Below are 20,431 nucleotides of genomic sequence, written 5' to 3'. Positions count from 1 at the left end.
CAAGTGCTACTGTAAAAGAAGTCATCAGTTTGTAAAATGTCTATAATTATTTTCCTTCTTGAGCATTGTGCCCTTGTACTATATCACATCAGGTCAAAGGCACAAAGGGTTCACCTCTGCTGTGTTTGTGTGTACACAAGCAGTGACCTCTATGCTCAGGCTCAGGCTTTTAGGAGCTGTGGTCTTCATTTGTTTGGACAGCAGAATTAATTGAGTCTAAAAAACGGTCACAAAATTCCTTAAGTATCAAACTGTTCATTAGCAATAGAACAGCAGCTCTGACCCTGTCAGGAAAATAACCTGTCTGTTGCCTGATTAAATGGCTGAACGGATGGTCGGTCCAGTGCCTTTAGAGAGAGAGAGGTTGAATAAACTTTCTATTGCGGAAACAATCCCAAAGTGACACGCTGCGAGGCAGGGGGGTTTGAGTCTTCAACGATATCCAGCTGAGCTGTCAACTGGCCATGAGCCAGACACGCAATCCCCCACCCCTCTCTCTGCCAGTACCATGTGAAGCATATACAATTTAAAAACCATTCTCCACTCAAGCGTGACAGTCTGCTTCCCTCACAGAGAGTAGAAAGAAAAGAAACATCTTCTGCTGTATAAACAACACTGTCTGTGTGTTTATGAGACGTTAAGCTGTTCCTAATGTGTGCCCAGCTTTAGGTAATATTCATGTGTCTGCTGTTATGACGTCTCTCTGCATAAATATTGTCTCCAATATTATGGTGATTACAGCAAAGAGGTCGAGTCTTTACACGCCAGCTTATTAAACAATGCAGATACACTTCATTTGCTGTTTTTACTTATTATATCAAATTGCCAATTAGTGCAAATATGTCAAATGGGTGTAAAGAATTTAGTATGTTTTTATGGCTTTCCCGTAAATGGAAACTAGCATCAATGGTCTCTCCTCCCCTGGGACAAATTCGAGCAAGGCACTTCAGTCTTGACTGGCATGAAATGTGGCCACACAAACACAAACAGTTATTTGTGCTGTCAATGCTGATTTGCCAGTCGTGAAGAGGCTGATACTGCACAGTAGAGTAGAACAGTCATCATTGGTGTACTATAACCACTTCAGTTGCCGTGATGCAGGCCTCTCGTGACTCGCCGCTTCCCTGCACTTCACTCTGCAATGCACGCGCCAAACAATGTGTCAATTATGTTTGCCACCAACATCCTCTGGGAACATGACATTGGAGCATGGACACTATTTGCATTCAAAGTAAAATATTACATTAGCTTTGTTGCCTCAAAGTCATTACAAGAAGGGTCTCATGTTCTTATGTTTTTTTATACATCATATGAAATGTATTCAACAATTTCAATATTCAGACTCAGCTACTTGCTAATCCATTTTTGTGTTATTATGTGATAGAAATCTTTTTTTTTTTTTTTTTTTTTTTTAACCTTTATTTTTCTCTTGCATTATTATCTTAATTTGTTTTTGTGTGAGGATATTCTTTCTTTATGCAGATATCTGCATTCCACAAAGGAGAAAATTGCATGTATTAAGCCTGAGTTCAGATTTGTCCATGTGGCTTTAAACACTTTCCTGCATCTAATCTTGGACTTGTTGGTCTTATTGTAATAGGTTTAAGTGACTTTGTGTGTCATGTGTGAACATACTTAGTTTGAGCTCACTTTAGTACCTGCAGTTAGCTATGTCATTTAATTGTTTAAATCCAATTTGTATGGATGGCCACGTTCCAGGTGGTGGTCTTGTGTGGGCTCGAGGAGAGTGTCACCAGGAGGAAGTGGCACATCTCTGCAGAGCCACCAGACATGCAGTTGACTCTGTCATTGACCCTGTCTGCCCTCCGGGACTGGCCCAGCCCTGTTTGTGTACTCTCTGCGTATGGCACGCCAGACTGCATGTTGCGTGCTTCTCACTGCCTTTCTCCTATGTTGTATATGTGTAATTATTGCGTGATGTACTTTCACTGCAGTCCCAGCAGTGAATCAGTGACCCTTTCTGTGCCAAATGAACCTCAATTATTCTCTGTCTCATTAGGCCCTATTGAGTTTGAGGAGTGCAATATAGCGATTGCTACAGAAGGTCAGTCATGTAATGTAATACTTTGCCAATAAAAATATTTTGGTGTCATTATATTTTTCTAATCTGTTTTTAACATTATCATTAAGGTGCAAAACCCAGAAAGAGGAAACCTTTTGGTATACCAGGACGGAGGAAAGACAAAGACACAGACTCTACGTGAGTTAAGGAAGTTTAATCAGTTTTAACACTAAACCATAAATAATAACATGTATATAATTATATAATATATATATATATTTATTTTTTTATTATATTTTTTAGAGAGTCGACAGAAGTTGAAGCTACTGTGAGTAATATTTGGTGTAACACATTTGTTTGTTGAGTCTCAGTGGATGTATTGGCTATAGGTGAAAAAGTCGTCAACTGGCTCTATTAATTTTTCTTGCTTTGTTTATGCTGATAGAACACTGCCAATGGTGCTCCTCCAGGATACTATGGAGCCATAGACATCCAAAACGCTGTAAGCATGCTCACACTATGACAACATACCAAAAACATCACAACAAAACCTTTAGTTCCAGTTTGGACAATATTGACAAAATAATATCTTATTTTATGTTTTCTTTTTTGACTAACAATAATCCGAAACGTATTAATGGAAATGTTATAAATGTTAAAGGACTGTAAAAATTATCTACAAATGTCCAAATGTTTTCTCCTCAGAATGTTCCACAAGTTGATGCAGAGGGCTTTTGCATAAGGCCAGAAGAAAATGAAAACAATATCCTTTTGGTTACTAAGTTATAATTATAATATATATATTTTTGTGTGATGAATAGCATTCTGTGCAGGTTTTTTTTTTACCCCGTATAGTTCACTTACATATTTCTTAACAGTTTGCGTCACATACCAAAGAAAACTCCTTTTATTCATCCAGCGATTCAGAAGATGAGGATGAACCACGGAAGTTCCACGTGGAAATTAAACCTGTTCAACCAAACAACGGCACGCACCAGAACCGAGCCACTATAGACGAACTAAAGGCCTCCATCGGAAACATCATCCTTTCTCCTTCTGCCTCAGTATGAGCTTTAATTGTTTAAGATGTAACCCAAATTTATTGCAGCTTTGTAACACTAGAGGGCAACAGGAGCATGTCAAACCTACTTGTGAATGTGCTGATAAATTGTATAAGCAACCTTTACAAGTTTTACTTTATATAGTGCATTATAGTTTCCAGTAAAAAATGTATACTACAATATATTTTTAATTTACTAACATTTTCAGTAATAAGTAAAAGTGATGGAAGAAAAATTTGTGAGATTTTTTTCCTCCATCAGTTTACATTTGGCACCAGCAAAGAATGGGTTATGTGCTGTTGAGAAACCATGAAGCAGTGCTACAATGACAGCAAATGTACACAATCTAAAGAAATCATAAATTATGCAGACAAAATTTGTGAATTTAACCTAGCCATTTATTTATTCTAAAGTAAATTAAAATTGTGTCTTGTAGGAATTGTCTCGTCCCACACTTAATTCTAATACATAAAATTGTCTTCACAGTCAGAAAAAAAAAAATTAAGTAAAAGTAGAACATCATGCAAACCATATGCCTATAGATACGTGGTTAACCTACTTATAAGCAGGTGTTGTTCTTCTGCCAGTCCCAAGCATGGATAAAAATATGAAAAATTGTACTTTCATCCAGATCAAAAGGAATATAAATGTTTCGGTTACTTAATCAACAACAACAGGTGACATAAAAGATTAAAGTCACTGTTGCTTGTGTGCAAACCCTGTGTGTTCCCCGTACTGTTGTTGTTAGCTTTAATTGCAAGGGGGTCGGGGGCCATGCTCAGTGTTGTGAAGGATCACACAGCCGACTCTTTGACTGCACATTAACCACTGTCACGGCATCTTCATGGACCAACTCTCTCAACTTTTTATTTTCATGGATTCCTGGTTGCCATAGTGATCAAGAGATTCAAATTAAAATATATATAATTTGAATGGGGAAAGGTTCTCACCAAAATAAATAAAAAAAATTAAATCAGGTGGGAATTATTTGTCTGAAACCCATGAATACTTTTTTCCATTTATGGAAAAGTTATTTTTATCTACATTTTTTACCAATATGTATATTTACAAAAATTTTGTCTGTTGTAACACTAATCTGACAATGCTAATATAATATAAGGGGATAAAATAGGGAAAAGTAACAACTCCATAAGCATTTATTAGAATTTTGCTTTTTGTATAGACATATACTCTATTTCTTATTTTGCGTTAATTTAATTTTATATAAATTCCAACTGTCCTATATACAATTTATAAATATATGTTTTTAAAAAGTTTTTTAAAACATATACTTTTTGGATTAGTCAAAATTTTTATTGTTGTGACATAGTTTGACTTTTGGAATTTAGCTGAATGTATTGTGTATTTGCTCTATGATGAAATATTGAATACTAAACATAGTAATTATAGACGCACACTTTGTATGCAGCCATAATAAGTGCTTGTATTCTTTTGCGGATAAGCATAAGAGATGGTGACGAATTTAGCGTCATCTGGTGCAAATTATTTGTAAGACTTCTTTCTCCCCGTGCAGCCTCACAGCTCCCCAGCTCAAAGCTCACTTTTTTCTGTCTTTTTCTCTTTTATTTCTCCTCCTGTTTGCCTCCCCTTCTGAAGCCCAATGCCTTTATTGAAACAGAGATGGAAGTTGTGAGTGTGTGTGGCCAGCCAGAGCCGTAATTGAACCCATTTGCTGCTTAGCGCCTGTGGGACTAAACTCCGGCCCTCACAGAGCTGCGGTGGTTAAATGGTTTTGCCGTATTCTTTTAACCTATTTCTGTTTGTTCTGACAAAAGTCTCTCGAAACTTTCTCCTCTGACAAATAAATTCTTGACTGAAATGGATGCTCTAACTTTCCGTTCTGCTGGTTGCCCCCCCTGAAGTAAATCTTGTTTATATTGTGTTGAATTGTAAGATATGGCTGATTTATGCCTTCACTTGAATGGAGTCAAGTGCAAAAGTCCTGGGGAAATAGTTTTTGTTGTCCCCAGCTGAGTTTTGTGCTGCTGAAATTTTCACCTTAGATTAAATGTCTGGTATGCGCTGACAAGGTGTAATTTTTACTCTTGAAGAGGAAAACTTCTGTTCTCACGAGGAATAATATTTCTTAATGACGTATAAGGAAAAGGTTAACTATAATGTGGAAACATTATGTTTTATTTAAATATTTTTAATTATTGATGTTTATCATAACATCAATTCTATACATTTATGTCAATTAGTTTTATACATTTTGAAGTGATATGGGGAGTATATTGGTAGTTTTGTTTTTTTTAACTAAGCATCTGCATGCAACATACAATGGATTCAACCAGTGATTATCTCTAATAGCTGCTTTTTTGCTTCCTGTACAGGGTCAAATGCGGAGGAACCAGTCGAGTGAGTATTTTCTCTGTCTGTCTGACCTTTGTATATTGCTGTCATACTCCATGACTGTGAAAGGGCTTGCCTGTATAAATTCCCAACTTCATTTCCCTTGGCTGGGGTTGTTTCTAAAAAGCCAATTTTTTAAAAGAAAAAATCCACTCTCCTCGCCAAAATCAACAGATCCTCTCAAAATAATTTATTCTTTTATAGAGTTGTTTTAAGGGAAATTTCACAACTGTGTACAAATGGGACAAATTACTCAATTAGATATTTGTAACTTTACATGCTGATATTTACCTTTTCCTCCTGCAAACTTAAACTTTTCAGTGCTTTTGTTTTTATTTTTGCTTTATAATTGTAATATATATATATATATATATATATATATATATATATATATATATATATATATATATATATATATATATATATTTTTTTTTTTTTTTTTTTTACACATTTCCCATTTTTTTAAATAAATCACAAAATTATGAATTGATAGCTATAAACTTTACTTTACACACACATAGGGCACACAGGAGCCACAATAAGGATTGGCCGTGGTAAGTACATCATTGGTCTACTCCCTGCCTTCCTCTTCATTGAAAATAATTCGCAACATTATTTTGAGCGCTTGGTATAGATGGTTCACATAACTGCCGGAGCTACTTGACTAACATGGCTGACACACTGCACACTACACCATTTGGTAAAAAAACATTTTTATTTGAGTTTGATATTTTGGGAATAACTGCTGCTTTCACATTGTAACACTTTAGAAAAGGGCACAAATTACCAATTTGAATGATCTTTTATCTGAACCCCTTGTTGTAAAGTGTTATCACTAAAATAAAACACAGATAAAAAGTATTTGCACAAGATTTAAGGGCTTTTACTTGAATTATACCCTGAATCTTACTGCAAATACTCACTCTTTGAGACTTACTGTTTATGTAGCCTCCGTTTCTATTCCAGATACAATTCAAAGTATATTTTGATTTTTAATATTGTTTCTGGATAAATCTGGTTGGAACTATTTAGATGGGCTTTTGAAACATATAAAACTCTTTTTACAAGAATTAATATATGCTTTCTAAAATTCAGTTTTGTTTCTTTTAGGTGATGAATTAGCAAAAAGCAAAGTGCCAACATCATATGAGTAAGAACAGTATTTTAACTAAACATATTTTTCTATTAAATCTTTGGTCCTTACTTGTTTTTCTTTGATCAGACTGACAAACAATGACCTGTTATCTTTGGACCCATTTGGCCCAAATGTTGCTGCAGGCTCCTCTTCGTCCATTTCATCTACGACAGGTAAGGTACATATTGTGAAATGTTACATATTTTGGGATCACCCGAATTATCAAACTTTGCAACTTGAATTCAGTGCTATGAATATGAGGAACTCAGAATTTCTAATATAATTTTATTGTATTTAGTTTTTCTTTTGGCGATTATGGTTCATTTACAGAAGTGTTGAGTTTAGTGACTCTTTTGGCTTCCACATGGCACCTGGGTTTAAAGAGAGTGACATTAGCACTGACCCATTGCCTAGGCTAAGTGTAATCCACAGTTAATTGGCACCTAGTTAAGGTCAGCAGGTCGGCTATAAAACCCACCAGCACGTATGTTGTCAAACAGTGTCTCATTACTGTCGAAGGTCACAGCTTTAAAGTCAAAAGAGCATCACCAAGTGCCTCATACTGATGGGAATTAGGCCTGTGCTTATAGCTGCTTTAATCTCCCTGTGTACAGTGTATTATCAGCTCCAACTGCACACATGACACTTAGATTGGTCTGCTCAACAGATTAAACGCCTTTGGAGGGATTTAGGTTCCTCTGTATATAAATATACATTTATTTTACTTATTTGTTAAAGGTCCATTGTGTAACTTTTTTGATGGAGATTTCGTCAAATGCTTTTCTTCATGGAGGTGTTATTGCTTTATCTAGAATGTTTCACGTTTTGGTATCAAATCTTACTATCTTCATGTATATCCGATGTAGGTCCGATCTGTGGAGAGGCAACCCCGCTCACAGTCCGAATGCCTATTTTTCTAAGTATTTTTAGCTATAGAACCATCTGGAATTTAATAAATTTAAGGTAGTTCTGTTTAATATCATACTGCGGAACATTTCAGGTAGAGCAATGACATATCCGTTGAAACAAAGTTACAGAGTCCACCTTTAAATTTGTTTTATTGTGGCTTTTTGTTAGATCTAGCGTCTCTTTTCTACCCAAACCCTTCATGTCCATCTTTTTTGGTAAATGAGTGTGATGACATTATCCTCCCTGAGGCACCAGGTAAATTTTCCCGCTCACAGATTATCTTCCATGTATACAATATAGTTCTAACATCATGTGAGCATGTTTAGCTAACCACAGGTTTTTGGTTGCTGTGGGTTCTGCTTGGTATTAGAATATCAGAAATACCATGAATACACCCAATATACACCCACTACAGTGTTATCACAGCAATGGAGATAAATATTGATGCTAGGGAAAGGGCTTGATTCTTGGTACCAATTCTGATACCACAATATATTTTTTTCTTTATCAGTACTTAGCAAGTACTTAGTACTCAAATAAGCATCTGGTTTCGATTTTATCTGAGTAACAGTTACAAACCAGTTGCTAGGGACAAAGTAACACAAAAAATATGTAATTTAAATTAAGTGACTAGAAGGTAAAAGGTAAACGTAATCAAACACAGCAAAACATGGGTATCGTATAAGAAAAATTAGAAGTTCCCAATAAGCTAAATGACAAAAAGGAGTCTATAAATGAATAAGGCTAAATGAAAGAAAATCTCATATGCCCGAAGACTGAGCTAGAATGGCACTCACAACAGGTAGGCCTTTAGTGACCTCTTTGGCTTTTTCGTTTAGAGACTTCTTCATTATTGGGAACTTTAAATTTATCTTATGTAATACCCACTTTTATTACTTTCTTTTGTGCCTAGCAACTGGTTTGTAACATAATGAGGGCTCATCTGAGAGTTCCGAGGTTAATTTTATCCCGGATGATGTCCCCAATATGTTACAAACCAGTTGCTACCCCGAACTCAAAAGGAAATGAATACTTGCTTATTGTTATGTGTGCTTCTGCTCGCTTTCCTGAAGCTATACCTCTACGGAAAAGACAACTTTAACACAAAGCTACAGAGTACTTGTTGTTGCCTACATGCACATTTAATACATCGATGGCACAATACTGAACAAGCCAACCCCATAATCTTCTATCTATATATTGACTGATTTGATTGAACATATTCTGATTATTAAAATTATGAAAATATTATAAAATATTTGTTCTAAATTATTTCATAACTGAGATCTTTTGTTCTGTTTAGTCAATGGAATTTAACTTGACTTCTTCCAAAGCCTCAACTCTGCTCCAAACCACACACACTTACTGCCATAAGACTGACTGTGGATCTCTCGATTAAAAAGCCTCAACTATTGAATCTCAAATCTTTATTAAAATTTGAAATAATTGTGCAGCCTAATTAAGAAACTGCTTTGTGGTTAAGATCTAAACAGTTGATTTATATCACAATGTGAATGCATTGTAATATTATGTTTGTAGTTGATGAAGCCTTTACTAACATAACCTTTACATTATTTTCTTTCTGCTTTGAATTCTTAATTTTTGTTTGTTCTGAGAAATAATTTAATTTGCCATTATTGTAATTAACTAAGCTAAAGGCCTGTGTATTGCAGTGAATGTACAGTAATCTCATGTAACTGTTATTATAATTTTGTTCTAAAAGTTTGTCATTTACTTGCTCCACATTTGTTGCGGCCCATCTCCACCAAACCCCCCTTTCAGCTGACACTATGCTACAGCACAAGAGCTCTCCTCCATTGGCAAAGCTCCAACCATCCAAAGATGTCTCCTCCTTTTCCTCCTCCATTTCCTCTCCCTGGGACTCACCAGAAGACCCTTCTCAAGCACTCAAACCTGCACCAGCCCGAGCCCGCAGCGCCCCCATCACACTGCCCACAGATGACCCCATCAAGAGCCCGGCGGCCGACAGCCCACCGAAGAGCGTGGACGCATTTTCCACTGTGTGCTGGTCCCAAAGCCAGTGGATTGCCTTCAATGACAGCTTTGCTCCTGCCCGACAAAGCTCAGGGCTTTCAGTAAAGGAGCCCCCGCACCCTTGCCCCAGCTCTTGCAGGTCAAGCCGTTTCCTGTCAGATGAATCATCTGAAGCCTATGGTAAGGCTGTGCCCATTCGAGATGATGGCTTCATTGATGTCTTCTGTGGAGTTAGTGATAAGCCAGCAACTTCAACAAACATATCATTTAATGGTAATCTTTGCATCGAGAGGAGGGAATGTTGCCTGAAGTGGAATGTTATGATGTTTAATTTTGCCTGTTCGGTGTCATTTTGCATTGTTTAGGTTGTTCTATTTGTATTTCATCCCTTTTTGCATTTTTTGGTGTTTATTGTTTTTTGCATTCCAACTTTTTGATGAATGTTTGTTTGTGTATATTATGGATTTGCATGGTTTTTGATGTGTCTTAAATGTTGTTTGTTTCCTTAATGCTCTTTGGTTTTCAACAGTGCCCCCCCCCAATAGACCCACCACTCCTCTGACAGCTGGAGCACTGATGCCTCCTCCTCGGCCATCGTCCAGACCCAAACTTGCTACAGGAAAGCTTACAGGCATAAATGAGATTGTACGTAACCATGGTACCAATTACCTTCATAAATCCAAACTAAGTAGTAACTAAGTAGTGATGTTGAAATGTATTTGAATTGTTTAATTATTAGGTTCGACCATTTAGTCCACCTAAGACCAATGCCAGCCCTCCACCTCCTGCACCACTGGCCCGAGCAGAGAGTTCATCTTCCTTGTCCTCGAATGCCTCATTTAGTGCAGGCAACACACCCACTGTTGGTGAGACATACTTTCTCTTCTTTCTACAGTTTCTGGTTTAGACACCATTCCTTGTGCACTGACTTCACATGTTGTCACTTCCATAGATTAACTTGGCTCATTTTCTTACCTCATTTTTTAAATTTTTCTTTAAGGAGCTGATATTAAATTTTTTAATTCAATTTTGGCCCTCAGACAAAGCATCTCTTAATCTTTCTTAAAACTAGAGCATTTAAAATCCTACATTTGTGCAGGTAAAAGTCTCACTCATCTCACTCACATACATTTTTGTTTTTTTATCTCTTCATTTGCTCTTTATGTCTTTACTTTGGCATAAAGAGGATGATGTGTTCATAGCCAAGCTGCCTACTTTTGAGAAGCGTTATGAAACACCCGCAGGTATCATTTCTAGTGGTTTATGTGAGAGATCCCTCCTCTCTCCAGCTCACAACTCGTGTAACTCAGTAGTTGTCTTTTCCATTACTAAAATGGATGTTACATGTTTCTGTTATTTCTTTACTTTTTCTTCTTTAGAACTTATACAAAATAATCTACTGTACTAATCTTATTTTTATGTAATGTCCTGCATTGATGTCAAGTGTATTAATACTTGTCCTGTGCAAGTTTTCATTATCTGAAGCACATTCTGTATGATCAAATCTGTTGAATCTCTTTTATTATGTATTTATTATACTGCGGAACTAAATAGATCTTCTTTTCAGGAACTTCGCGTGGTCCCAGCCCTGTGACCTTAGCATCCCAAGATGCTTTGCCCATTGCCGTTGCCTTCACAGAGACAGTTAATGCTTACTTCAAAGGAGCTGATCCCTCTAAGTGAGTCTCATGTGACTACCTGCTGCTGATTTTAAATAAAATTTTACCTGCAGTTGAAACATTTAATTGGAGACAGTGATCATACTGTTCATGTACATTACACACTCACTCACCTCAGACTGCTTAAACCGTCCCTTTCACATTGTATATGTGGAATGTTTTCCTTTCGTCTGACACCATTCTTTCAGTGTGGATAACATACATGGGGCAGATTATAGTGTAGGGCAGAGAAAACATACAGCCTTTTATTGGTTAACTGCTGTTAAATTGCTGCTGTGAAAAAGGCTTATTTTTTCAGGGATTAGCAAATGGAACATTTCAGGACCAATGCAGCATAGACACAGTGTGCTCCACAGCAAAGGCTCAACCTAAAGTCATGCAAAGAAAGATAAATACCACCATCCATTAAAATTACAGATGTTAATGTATTTATACCATATTTTTTTTATGATTTGGTTGAAATGAATAAATAATACATACATGAATGTTTCTCTGCAGGTGTATTGTGAAGATAACTGGAGACATGACCCTGTCATTCCCCATGGGCATTATCAAAGTGTTTACATCCAACCCTTCTCCTGCCGTCCTCACCTTCAAACTGAAGAACACCAGCAGGTTGGAGCAGATCCTCCCAAACCAGCAGCTGCTTCATAGGTGAGCCGATCCCCAAGAGGCTCCCATTTTAAGTGAAAGAGAGATGTTAAGAACTGAGGAAATGTAGACTGCGTCAGTGGGAGGAAATTCAATTAGTAATCTGACATAAACCTATCATTAAACTGTCAAGCTAAATATTTTCCACCAAACGCTAACGGCCACACTTTCAACAGACCAGTGCTTCATCTGAACAACTTTTTATTCTAAAATAATATTGAGCTCCAAACCATTCAACACATTATTTTATCTCACAAATTGAATGTCAAAAGTAGTACGTAGCTTACCACTAATAGTTTAACTGGGTCATTTAACATCCTCCTGAGGGTTCATTTTATTTTGATGCCTATGAAACCTAGCATGACCAGTATAAAACACTCATCACAATGTGTGTGTGTGTGTGGTGTTTTTTTGTTGTTTTTTTTTTCAATTATTCAGACAAATAACTTCAAAATATTTCATATCAGCCCCTTTTTAGGTGACTTCATTTACTGAAATGGTGTATGCTTTTCTCTAGTGATCCTTCCCAAAGTGACTTGGATAGCAAAGACTATTTTTTCAACATGCAAGCACTAATGTCCTACCTCAGGAAAGTGTCGGAGCAGAACCCCTCGGCATCTTACTTCAATATCGATATATTAAAATACCAGGTATATTAAAATACCAGCTGCATCAATGTGACACATATGGATTTTGTAGTAGAAGATTCTCCTGTTTTCATGACTCTGCATGTAGGTCCTTACTGATGGGATCCTCTCCACCCCCCTGAACCTGGCGGTATACTGGAAGTGCACACCAAGCACCACAGACCTTCGGTTGGACTACCGCTATAACCCAGACTCCATGGCCTCACCGGGCCCTTTGACAAACGTCCAGATACTTGTGCCTGTGGATGGGGGAGTAACCAGCATGCAGTCTCTCCCAAACTCCATATGGTGAGGACAAACACAATTTCATAGCTTGGCCATTCATTTAAATTTTTGATATTTACTCAAGTTGTATGGTTTTATTCATGTAGGAATTCTGAGCAGAACAAGTGTTTGTGGAAACTGAGTGATATTTCAGACAAAGCTGATAATGAAGGTAAACATTATTAGTTCTTTATTACCATTCATGGTCTGTTAATATACAGTCCCTGACAAAAGTCTTGTCGCTTATCCATTTTGTAGAAACAAAAGCTTATAACCTGACTTTAAATTAATCGATTGATATGAAAGCTAAAACCCTCCCAAATTATGTTCAATATACTAAAATAAATTTGCTTCACTGAAGAAAGATTGATCATTTAATGAACACAGAAAGGTCAGAGTTTGGCAAGACAAAAATCTTGTCACCTTGTCATATGATGCACCCAATCCTAGATTACTGCCTCACCTGTGATCAGTTACTGATCAATCAATTAGTGGGTGTGTATAAAAAGAACCCCAGCACACCAGACCTTCACATCAACTGCAACTTGACCTCTGACAACATGCCTAAGATCCACTGTGAGACCAAAGCGTTAATTATCAAGAGGCTGAAGACCAGATCCACTGCTGAGGTGGCTGACACCTTCAATGTGTCTCAGCGTCAAGTACAAAGAATAAGAAAAAGATCTGAAATGACTGGAGATGTTTTTGACAAGCCCAGGTCCGGCAGACCCCGCAAGACAACTGCTCAGGAGGACCGTTTGTTGATTCGACAATCCAAGGCCAGCCCCTTTTCCACTGCAGCAGATCTCCACCAGGCCTGGTCACCTCAAGTCCCTGTGTCAACCAGAACAGTTTGTAGAATTCTGTCTCGAAATGGCCTCCATGGTCGAATCAGTGCACAGAAACCAGCACTAAACAAAAGGCAATTAAAAACTGTGTGGCATTTGCCAAGGCCCACAGCCTGCTAAAAGGATGGACACTGGAAAAGTGGCAGAAGGTGGATTTCTCAGTTGAATCCTCGGTTGAATTACATCACAGCCGCCGCAAATATTGCAGGAGACCTACTGGAGCCTGCATGGATCCGAGATTCACCCAGAAAACAGTTAAGTTTGGTGGCGGAAAAATCATGGTCTGGGGTTACATCCAGAATGTGAGTGTGCGAGACATTTGCAGGGTGGAAGGCAATATCAATAGCCTAAAATATCAAGAAGTATTAACTACCTCTTACGTTCCCAACCATAAAAGGGGTCAAATTTTGCAGCAGGATGGTGCTCCATCGCATACTTCTATCTCTACATCAAAGTTTCTCAAGGTGAAGAAGATCAAGGTGCTCCAGGACTGGCCAGCCCAGTCACCAGACATGAACATCATTGAGCATGTCTGGGGTAGAATGAAAGAAGAAGTATGGAAGGCAAAACCAAAGAATCTTGATGAACTCTGGGAAGCATGTAAGACTGCTTTCTTTGCTATTCCTGATGACTTGAACAAATTGTGTCTTGAACAAATTGACTGCATGGATGCAGTCCTTCAAGCTCATGGAAGTCATACAAGATATTAAATATGGATCTCACAGCACCACTACTTAATTCACTGACGTTATGCAACATATTTTTGTATTTGAAGTAAATTATTTGTTCAGTTTTCTGTAGGCGACAAAACTTTTGTCTTGCCAAAATCTGACCTTTCTGTGTTCATTAAATGATCAATCTTTCTTCAGTGAAGCAAATTTATTTTAGTATATTGAGCATAATTTGGGAGGGTTTTAGCTTTCATATGAGACATTTCTAAAACCAATCGATTAATTTAAAGTCAGGTTATAAGCTTTTGTTTCTACAAAATGGATAAGCGGCAAGACTTTTGTCAGGGACTGTATAATGAAACTGATGATGGATGGTGCTATGATTTGTTTGTGCTTGGTCTCAGGTTCTGGTTCTGTAAGGGCCAAGTTTGAGCTCTCAAATGGGCCGTCGACCCCCTCCACTCTCGCAGTGCAGTTTATGAATGAAGGGAGCACCCTGTCAGGAGTGGACATGGAGCTGCATGGGTCTGGTTACAGACTGTCTCTCAATAAGAAGAGATTTGCTACAGGTTGGTAATTGACTTTTTGTCATCAGCTTGTGCGGCTGTTATTTAAATAACCAAATGCATTTGTGTATTTTAGGGCGTTACATGGCCGATTGCTGAGGTAGGAGGTAGGACTCGCTGTTCAGGTTGTTTCTGAAAGCCAATTATGAATCCATCCAAGCGCAGGTGTATTTTTACCTTGGAAGTGGGAAACTCACTACGATTAAGCAGCACTGAGTAATGAACACTGTGTAAGAGACAAAAAGAAGAGACAAAAAGAAGAGAAAATAATGAGGAACATGTCATAATTAAGTATAATGAGCTTTTGTTCAATACACTTTGTATAGTTTATGAATTAGATATAAATCTAATGTGCACTAACAATCCTTACTAAAGAATGCCGCATGAAAGAAAAGACAAACTGTATATATCAGCTTGACCAACTATAACTCAGATCATTTTTCACTAATGCCTATCTCCTTGTGGCACAATATCAAAAAGTGCTTTTTTAACAAATGCAAAAAATCTGACCTCAGTGCCTGTTACTGTGTTACTGTGGATCAAATTTCATGTTGATTAATATTTTTGACCCAGAGTGGGTTTCCAGATTTAAGCTACATTTCGCTGTGGTAAGATATGATTCTCTAATCACCCAAAGCGGGACCTGTGATCACTGTCTTTTTTAATTACCCATCAGTATGCATGCCCATTTTTCTGTGCAACAAATTCAAGAGATTTTTCTCATGCTACCTTTTGTACAATTGGCCATGTTTTAGGCACTTGTTGCCTTGTTAATATTGAGATGTGCCTGAATCGACCTTTGTCTACAGTGCATTTAATGAGGCTAATGCGTAACATTGTGCCAGTTTTGTTTTTACTACTTTATTGGATACTGAAGGGAAAAGCCTCATCTTTGTTCAACTTAACAGTCTTCCAAAAGTGAAAGAACCCGTTTGCCTCTTGAAGCTGTTTTGATTGTTATGTCTTTTTTATATCTTAATTCAGCTCAAGTGCACAACAAGTGCATGTGCAGCAGTAGCACCGCAAGGCCAAATAAATCCTGATGCCTTATCACTAATGTAGAACATTGGCTAATCCAATGTTGCAGATGTGGTTATGTTTGTAACCGTTCCACCTTCTTTGACTCTCAGAGGATGCTGGAAGAATGCACATTCAGTTAACAAAAAGCACAAGCATTACAATGTTGAGGTTATATTGAGTAGCTGGAGTAGCAACACTTTTAAAAAGCCGGTAACAAGGTGATAATAACATGTTTGAAAAACATCTTACAAAATCTAATTGTAAATTGTTCATAATGCTGTGCCTGGTTGCAACACTAAACCTGAATCTGCCAAAACAAGAAACAAGAAAATTAAGATTATATCATACCATCAGAAATAGAGTGTTGTTGTAAAAAAGAAAGTAAAAAAAAATACTGATTCAGACATTTTGGCAAGCTGGTTCTTGCTATCTCTCAGTCTAAATTCACAAGCATCTTTCTTTTCACTTTTCACAAAGTTTTTCTTAACTTGTAACAAACAGAATTTATTGGAGTTAAACAATGTGTAAATGATTGTCAAATTGTACATTTTTACCAATATCTTTGCCACTTTGTCTTCATGATTTTTGCATTATGCCTGTATTAAATGTGTAATATATAAATATATACAAATATATAAAAATGACAACTTTAAACTTGCTTGTGGTTTGTTTACTTTTTTTTTTTTTTTTAAGTATGATTTTTGGCATAAATGCATGCATTATTACATAATCATTTCTTGATTATTATTCAGTAGATGTATCTGATTTAACTTTTCACATGTATCACCATTGTCCTGGGAGAACCTTCTGTGAAAGAAATATTGCATGTATCTAGCATTACAACAAATTGTGTACATTTAGATATCTTTAGAATCTCAAGTGGCTTCTAGTGTTTAGATCAAAATTACTCATAGTGAAGATGATAGTATGTAAAATAAAATTAGGAGTACTTTTAAAACCTCCACATAAAAGATTTATGCTATAACACCATACTCTTTCAATTAGTAATATTGCTGATTTTATCTGGACATGGGTTTCTTGATGGGTTTTCACCATCAAATGCAGAGGATAAATTTCCCAACTGGGACATTCAATTGTACTTTACCTTACATTAAAATAAGTCACACTGGTGATAAGAGGCATAAAACCTTTTAAACCTTTGGCATGATAGTTAAACAAGAGCCAACTCTTCACAGGTCATGCTGCTGTCCACCATCTTTGACATGTTTGTCCAAAGACCCACAGGGCCCATAGAATTGAGTTATGCTTCCTTGCAGACAGGCTCCCACCTCAGTAACATTTATGGACAATTAATAATTGATATGTTCATTTGATCTCACAGTTCAACAAGGAGAAAACCATCTGAACAAACATGAACTCTCCTGTTTTTTACGGCTTATTGAAGCTCTACAAATTCCTCACCTTCACTTCTTCCCAGATCCATAACAACCTTTTTTAAATAACTCAAGTTATTGTCAGCGATGATGCTTTGCAATTTTCTTCTTAACAAAAAGGTGTTGTGTCAGTTGATTCCCATTGACATCAATATGAAAAAAAAATATTGCATTCATGTTTAACAGAAATATGTCATGACATTAATGTGTTAGTAATGAACAATATATCTAATATATGTCATGCCTTTAAAAATTGAGGTAGATGAAAAGGGGTTATCTTACAGTTTTGTTTACTTTTTATGGCAGGATGCATAAAACACTAGTCTCTTCAAATCTCCAAGCTTTTGTCATAGAGTGTAACACATAACAAGAATGTTGTGTGAAAATTACTTTTTATAACTACAATTCTCCTCCTTGAACTGCCACTCCCAGATTGGCATTACCAGGGCCTCACCCTGGAGCCAGACCTGGGGTGGGTGCTTGACAGCGAGCGTCTGGTGACCAGACCTTCCCCCATGGGGTCCGGCCTGGCACAACCCGAACGAGTGACGTGAGGCTGTCTTCCCATGGACCCACCACCCATGGGAGGATCCGTAAGGGGCTGATTCAAAGAGATCTGAGCAGCAGTCAAAGGTGGGGGCCTCAGCAACCGGATTTTGGGACATGGAAATTGGCTCTGGGGACATAGAATGTGACCTTGCTGGGGAGAAAAGAGCCTGAACTTGTGCGGGAGGTTGAGTGTTACCAACTAGATATAGTCGGTCTCACTACCACACACAGCCTGGGCTCTGGAACCCAACTCCTTGAGAGGAGCTGGACTCTCCATTTCTCTGGCTTTGCCCACATGGAGCAGCGGTGAACTGGTGCGGGCCTGCTCATTGCCCTACAGCTCAGCCACCGTGTGTTCGAGTTCACCCCGGTGAATGAGAGGGTAGCGTCCCTGTATCTTCAGGTCGAGGACAGATCTCTTACTGTGGTGTCAACCTACGGGCTGAACAGCAGTGCAGAGTACCCAGCCTTCTTGGAGTCCCTGGGAGGGGTACTAGACAGTGCACCAACTCGGGACTCCATTGTTCTATTGGGGGACTTCAACACCCACAGCCTCCCTGACCTGAACCTGAGCGGTGTTCTGCTAGTCACTAGGACACACTTTGTTGTCATGTCCTCTGACCTCCGGCCGCATGTCTTGAACAATCATGAAGAAAGGGGCAGAGCTGTCAATCGATCACCACCTGGTGGTGAGTTGGGTCGTAAGGTCTGTGGTGCCTGGCATGGCATCAATCCCCGAACCCGGTGATGGACAACAGAAGTAAGGGATTCCGTCAGGCTGAAGAAAGAATACTATCGTCCTTTTTGGCTTGTGGGACTCCTGACGCATCTGATGAGTACCGGCAGTCCAAGTGTGCTGCAGCCCGTGCGGTTGCAGAGGCTAAAACTCGGGGTTGGGAGGACTTTTAAGAGGCCATGGAGGAGGACTGTCAGTCGGCCTCAAAGAAATTCTGGAAAACCGTTCAACGCCTCAGGAGGGGGAAGTAGTGCTTCACTAACACTGATTACAGTGCGGGGGGAGAGCTGTTGACCTGTACTGGTGATGTTGTCGGACGGTGAAAGGAATACTTTGAGGATCTCCTCAATCCCACGTCATATCGTCCGAGGAGGAAAGAGGGGACTTTGAGGTGGATTTGTCCATCATTCAAGCTGAAGTCACTGAGGTGGTAGGTAAGTTCCTTGGTGGCAAGGCTCCAGGGGTGGATGAGATCCATTCTGAGTATCTTAAGTCTCTGGATGTTGTGGGGCTGTTTTGGCTGACATGTCTCTGCAATATCGTATGGCAGTTGGGGACAGTACCTATGGACTGGCAGACCGGGGGTGATGGTCCTTCTGTTATTAGAAGGGGGACCAGAGGGTGTGTTCCAACTATAATTGATAGTAATCTGGTTTTCATCTCGGCCACGGAACAGCTCAACACTCTCCATCGGGTGCTTGAGGGTTCATGAGAATTTTCCTAAACAGTCCACATGGGCTTTGTGAATCTGGAGAAGACTTTCGACCGTGTCCCTCGTGGTGTCCTGTGGGGGGTGCTCTAGGAGTATAGGGTTCGGAACCCTTTGTTAAGGGCTGTCCAGAGCAGGAGCTTTGTTTGCATTGCCATTAGTAAGTCAGACCTGTTCCTGGTGGATGTTGGACTCTGCCATTGCTGCCCTTTGTCACGGGTTCTGTTCTTTGCATTCATGGACAGAATTTCTAGGCGCAGTCAGTTGCTGGAGGGGGTCCAGTTTGGGGACCACAGGACCTCATCTCTGCTTTTCAGTTGTCGTGATGGCTTTATCAAAGCAGGACCTGCAACATGCACTGGGGCGGTTTGCAGCCAAGTGTAAAGTGGCTGGGATGAAGATCAGCTCCTCCATATCCAAGGCCATGCTTCTTGATCAGAAAAATGTGGCTTGCCCACTGCAGGTGGGTGACGAGTCCTTGCCTCAAATAGAGGAGTTTAAGTATCTCGGGTTCTTGTTCGCAAGTGAGGGGAGGATGGAGCCCAAGATTGACAGACGAATCGCTGCAGTGTCTGCAGTGATGTGGTCGCTGTATCGAACCATTGTGGTGAAGAGGGAGCTGAGCCGAAAGGCAAATTAAATTCATTTATCAGTCAAGCTATGTTCCTCCCCTCACCTATGGTCATGAGCTTTGGGTATAGACCGAAAGGACAAGAATGCAGACATAAGCGGCCGCAGGGTGGCTAGGCGCTCCCTTAGAGATAGGGTGAGGTGCTCAGTCGTACGTTAGAAGCTCCGAGTAGAGGAGTAGCGGAGGTGGCTCGGGCATCTGTTCCACATGTCCCACTGGAAGAAGGCCCCGGGAAAGTCCCAGGACACGCTGCAGGGACTATGTCTCTCGGCTTGCCTGGGAACGCCTCGGGGTCCCCCTGGAGGAGTTGGAGGAAGTGTCTGGGGTGGGGGAAGTCTGAGAGTCCCTGCTTAGACTGCTGCTCCTGCGACCCAGCCCCGGATAAGTGGAAGAAAATGGTTGAAAGGATAACTACAATAATTATTAATTGGTAATTAGTAGATTTTTTTTTTTAAGTAATTGGATGGATCGGCAAATTGATCCATTAAGATGGACCTTCCAGGGCACCAGACTACAGAGGGTCAGAGAAGCTCATTCTCCAACAGGCTCCTACAGCTCTCCCCTCACATT

The 20,431-nt window shown here is 39.1% G+C and overlaps 1 protein-coding gene across 3 annotated transcripts; it reads left to right on the top strand.

Annotated features, from left to right (window-relative positions):
* The first annotated feature begins 1,574 nt into the window (after positions 1-1,574).
* Positions 1,575-15,078, top strand: LOC110157352 (FCH and mu domain containing endocytic adaptor 2). 3 transcript variants are annotated; one of them, XM_055153469.1, is made up of 19 exons: positions 1,575-2,065; positions 2,152-2,221; positions 2,327-2,351; positions 2,469-2,525; positions 2,729-2,787; positions 2,901-3,087; positions 5,439-5,463; positions 6,568-6,607; positions 6,680-6,765; positions 7,670-7,756; positions 10,026-10,141; positions 10,236-10,362; positions 11,064-11,175; positions 11,674-11,829; positions 12,344-12,476; positions 12,562-12,761; positions 12,845-12,909; positions 14,661-14,825; positions 14,899-15,078. In XM_055153469.1, exons 1-19 carry the CDS (start codon positions 1,705-1,707, stop codon positions 14,919-14,921), a joined length of 2,094 nt encoding a protein of 697 aa, XP_055009444.1. In that variant the 5' UTR covers positions 1,575-1,704; the 3' UTR covers positions 14,922-15,078. The 3 variants fall into 3 exon arrangements, with proteins under 3 accessions (XP_055009444.1, XP_055009445.1, XP_055009446.1); XM_055153470.1 differs by having other exon boundaries at positions 1,579-2,065; positions 2,729-2,789; positions 2,915-3,087; XM_055153471.1 differs by lacking the exon at positions 7,670-7,756 and having other exon boundaries at positions 1,582-2,065.
* The last annotated feature ends 5,353 nt before the right edge of the window (positions 15,079-20,431 follow it).

Source organism: Boleophthalmus pectinirostris, unplaced genomic scaffold (genome assembly GCF_026225935.1).
Source record: "Boleophthalmus pectinirostris isolate CB_2022bp ecotype Guang Dong unplaced genomic scaffold, ASM2622593v1 HiC_scaffold_18, whole genome shotgun sequence".
Lineage (NCBI taxonomy): Eukaryota > Metazoa > Chordata > Actinopteri > Gobiiformes > Gobiidae > Boleophthalmus > Boleophthalmus pectinirostris.
Note: the sequence above shows the minus strand (reverse complement) of the source record. Positions and strands in the feature narration are given on the sequence as shown.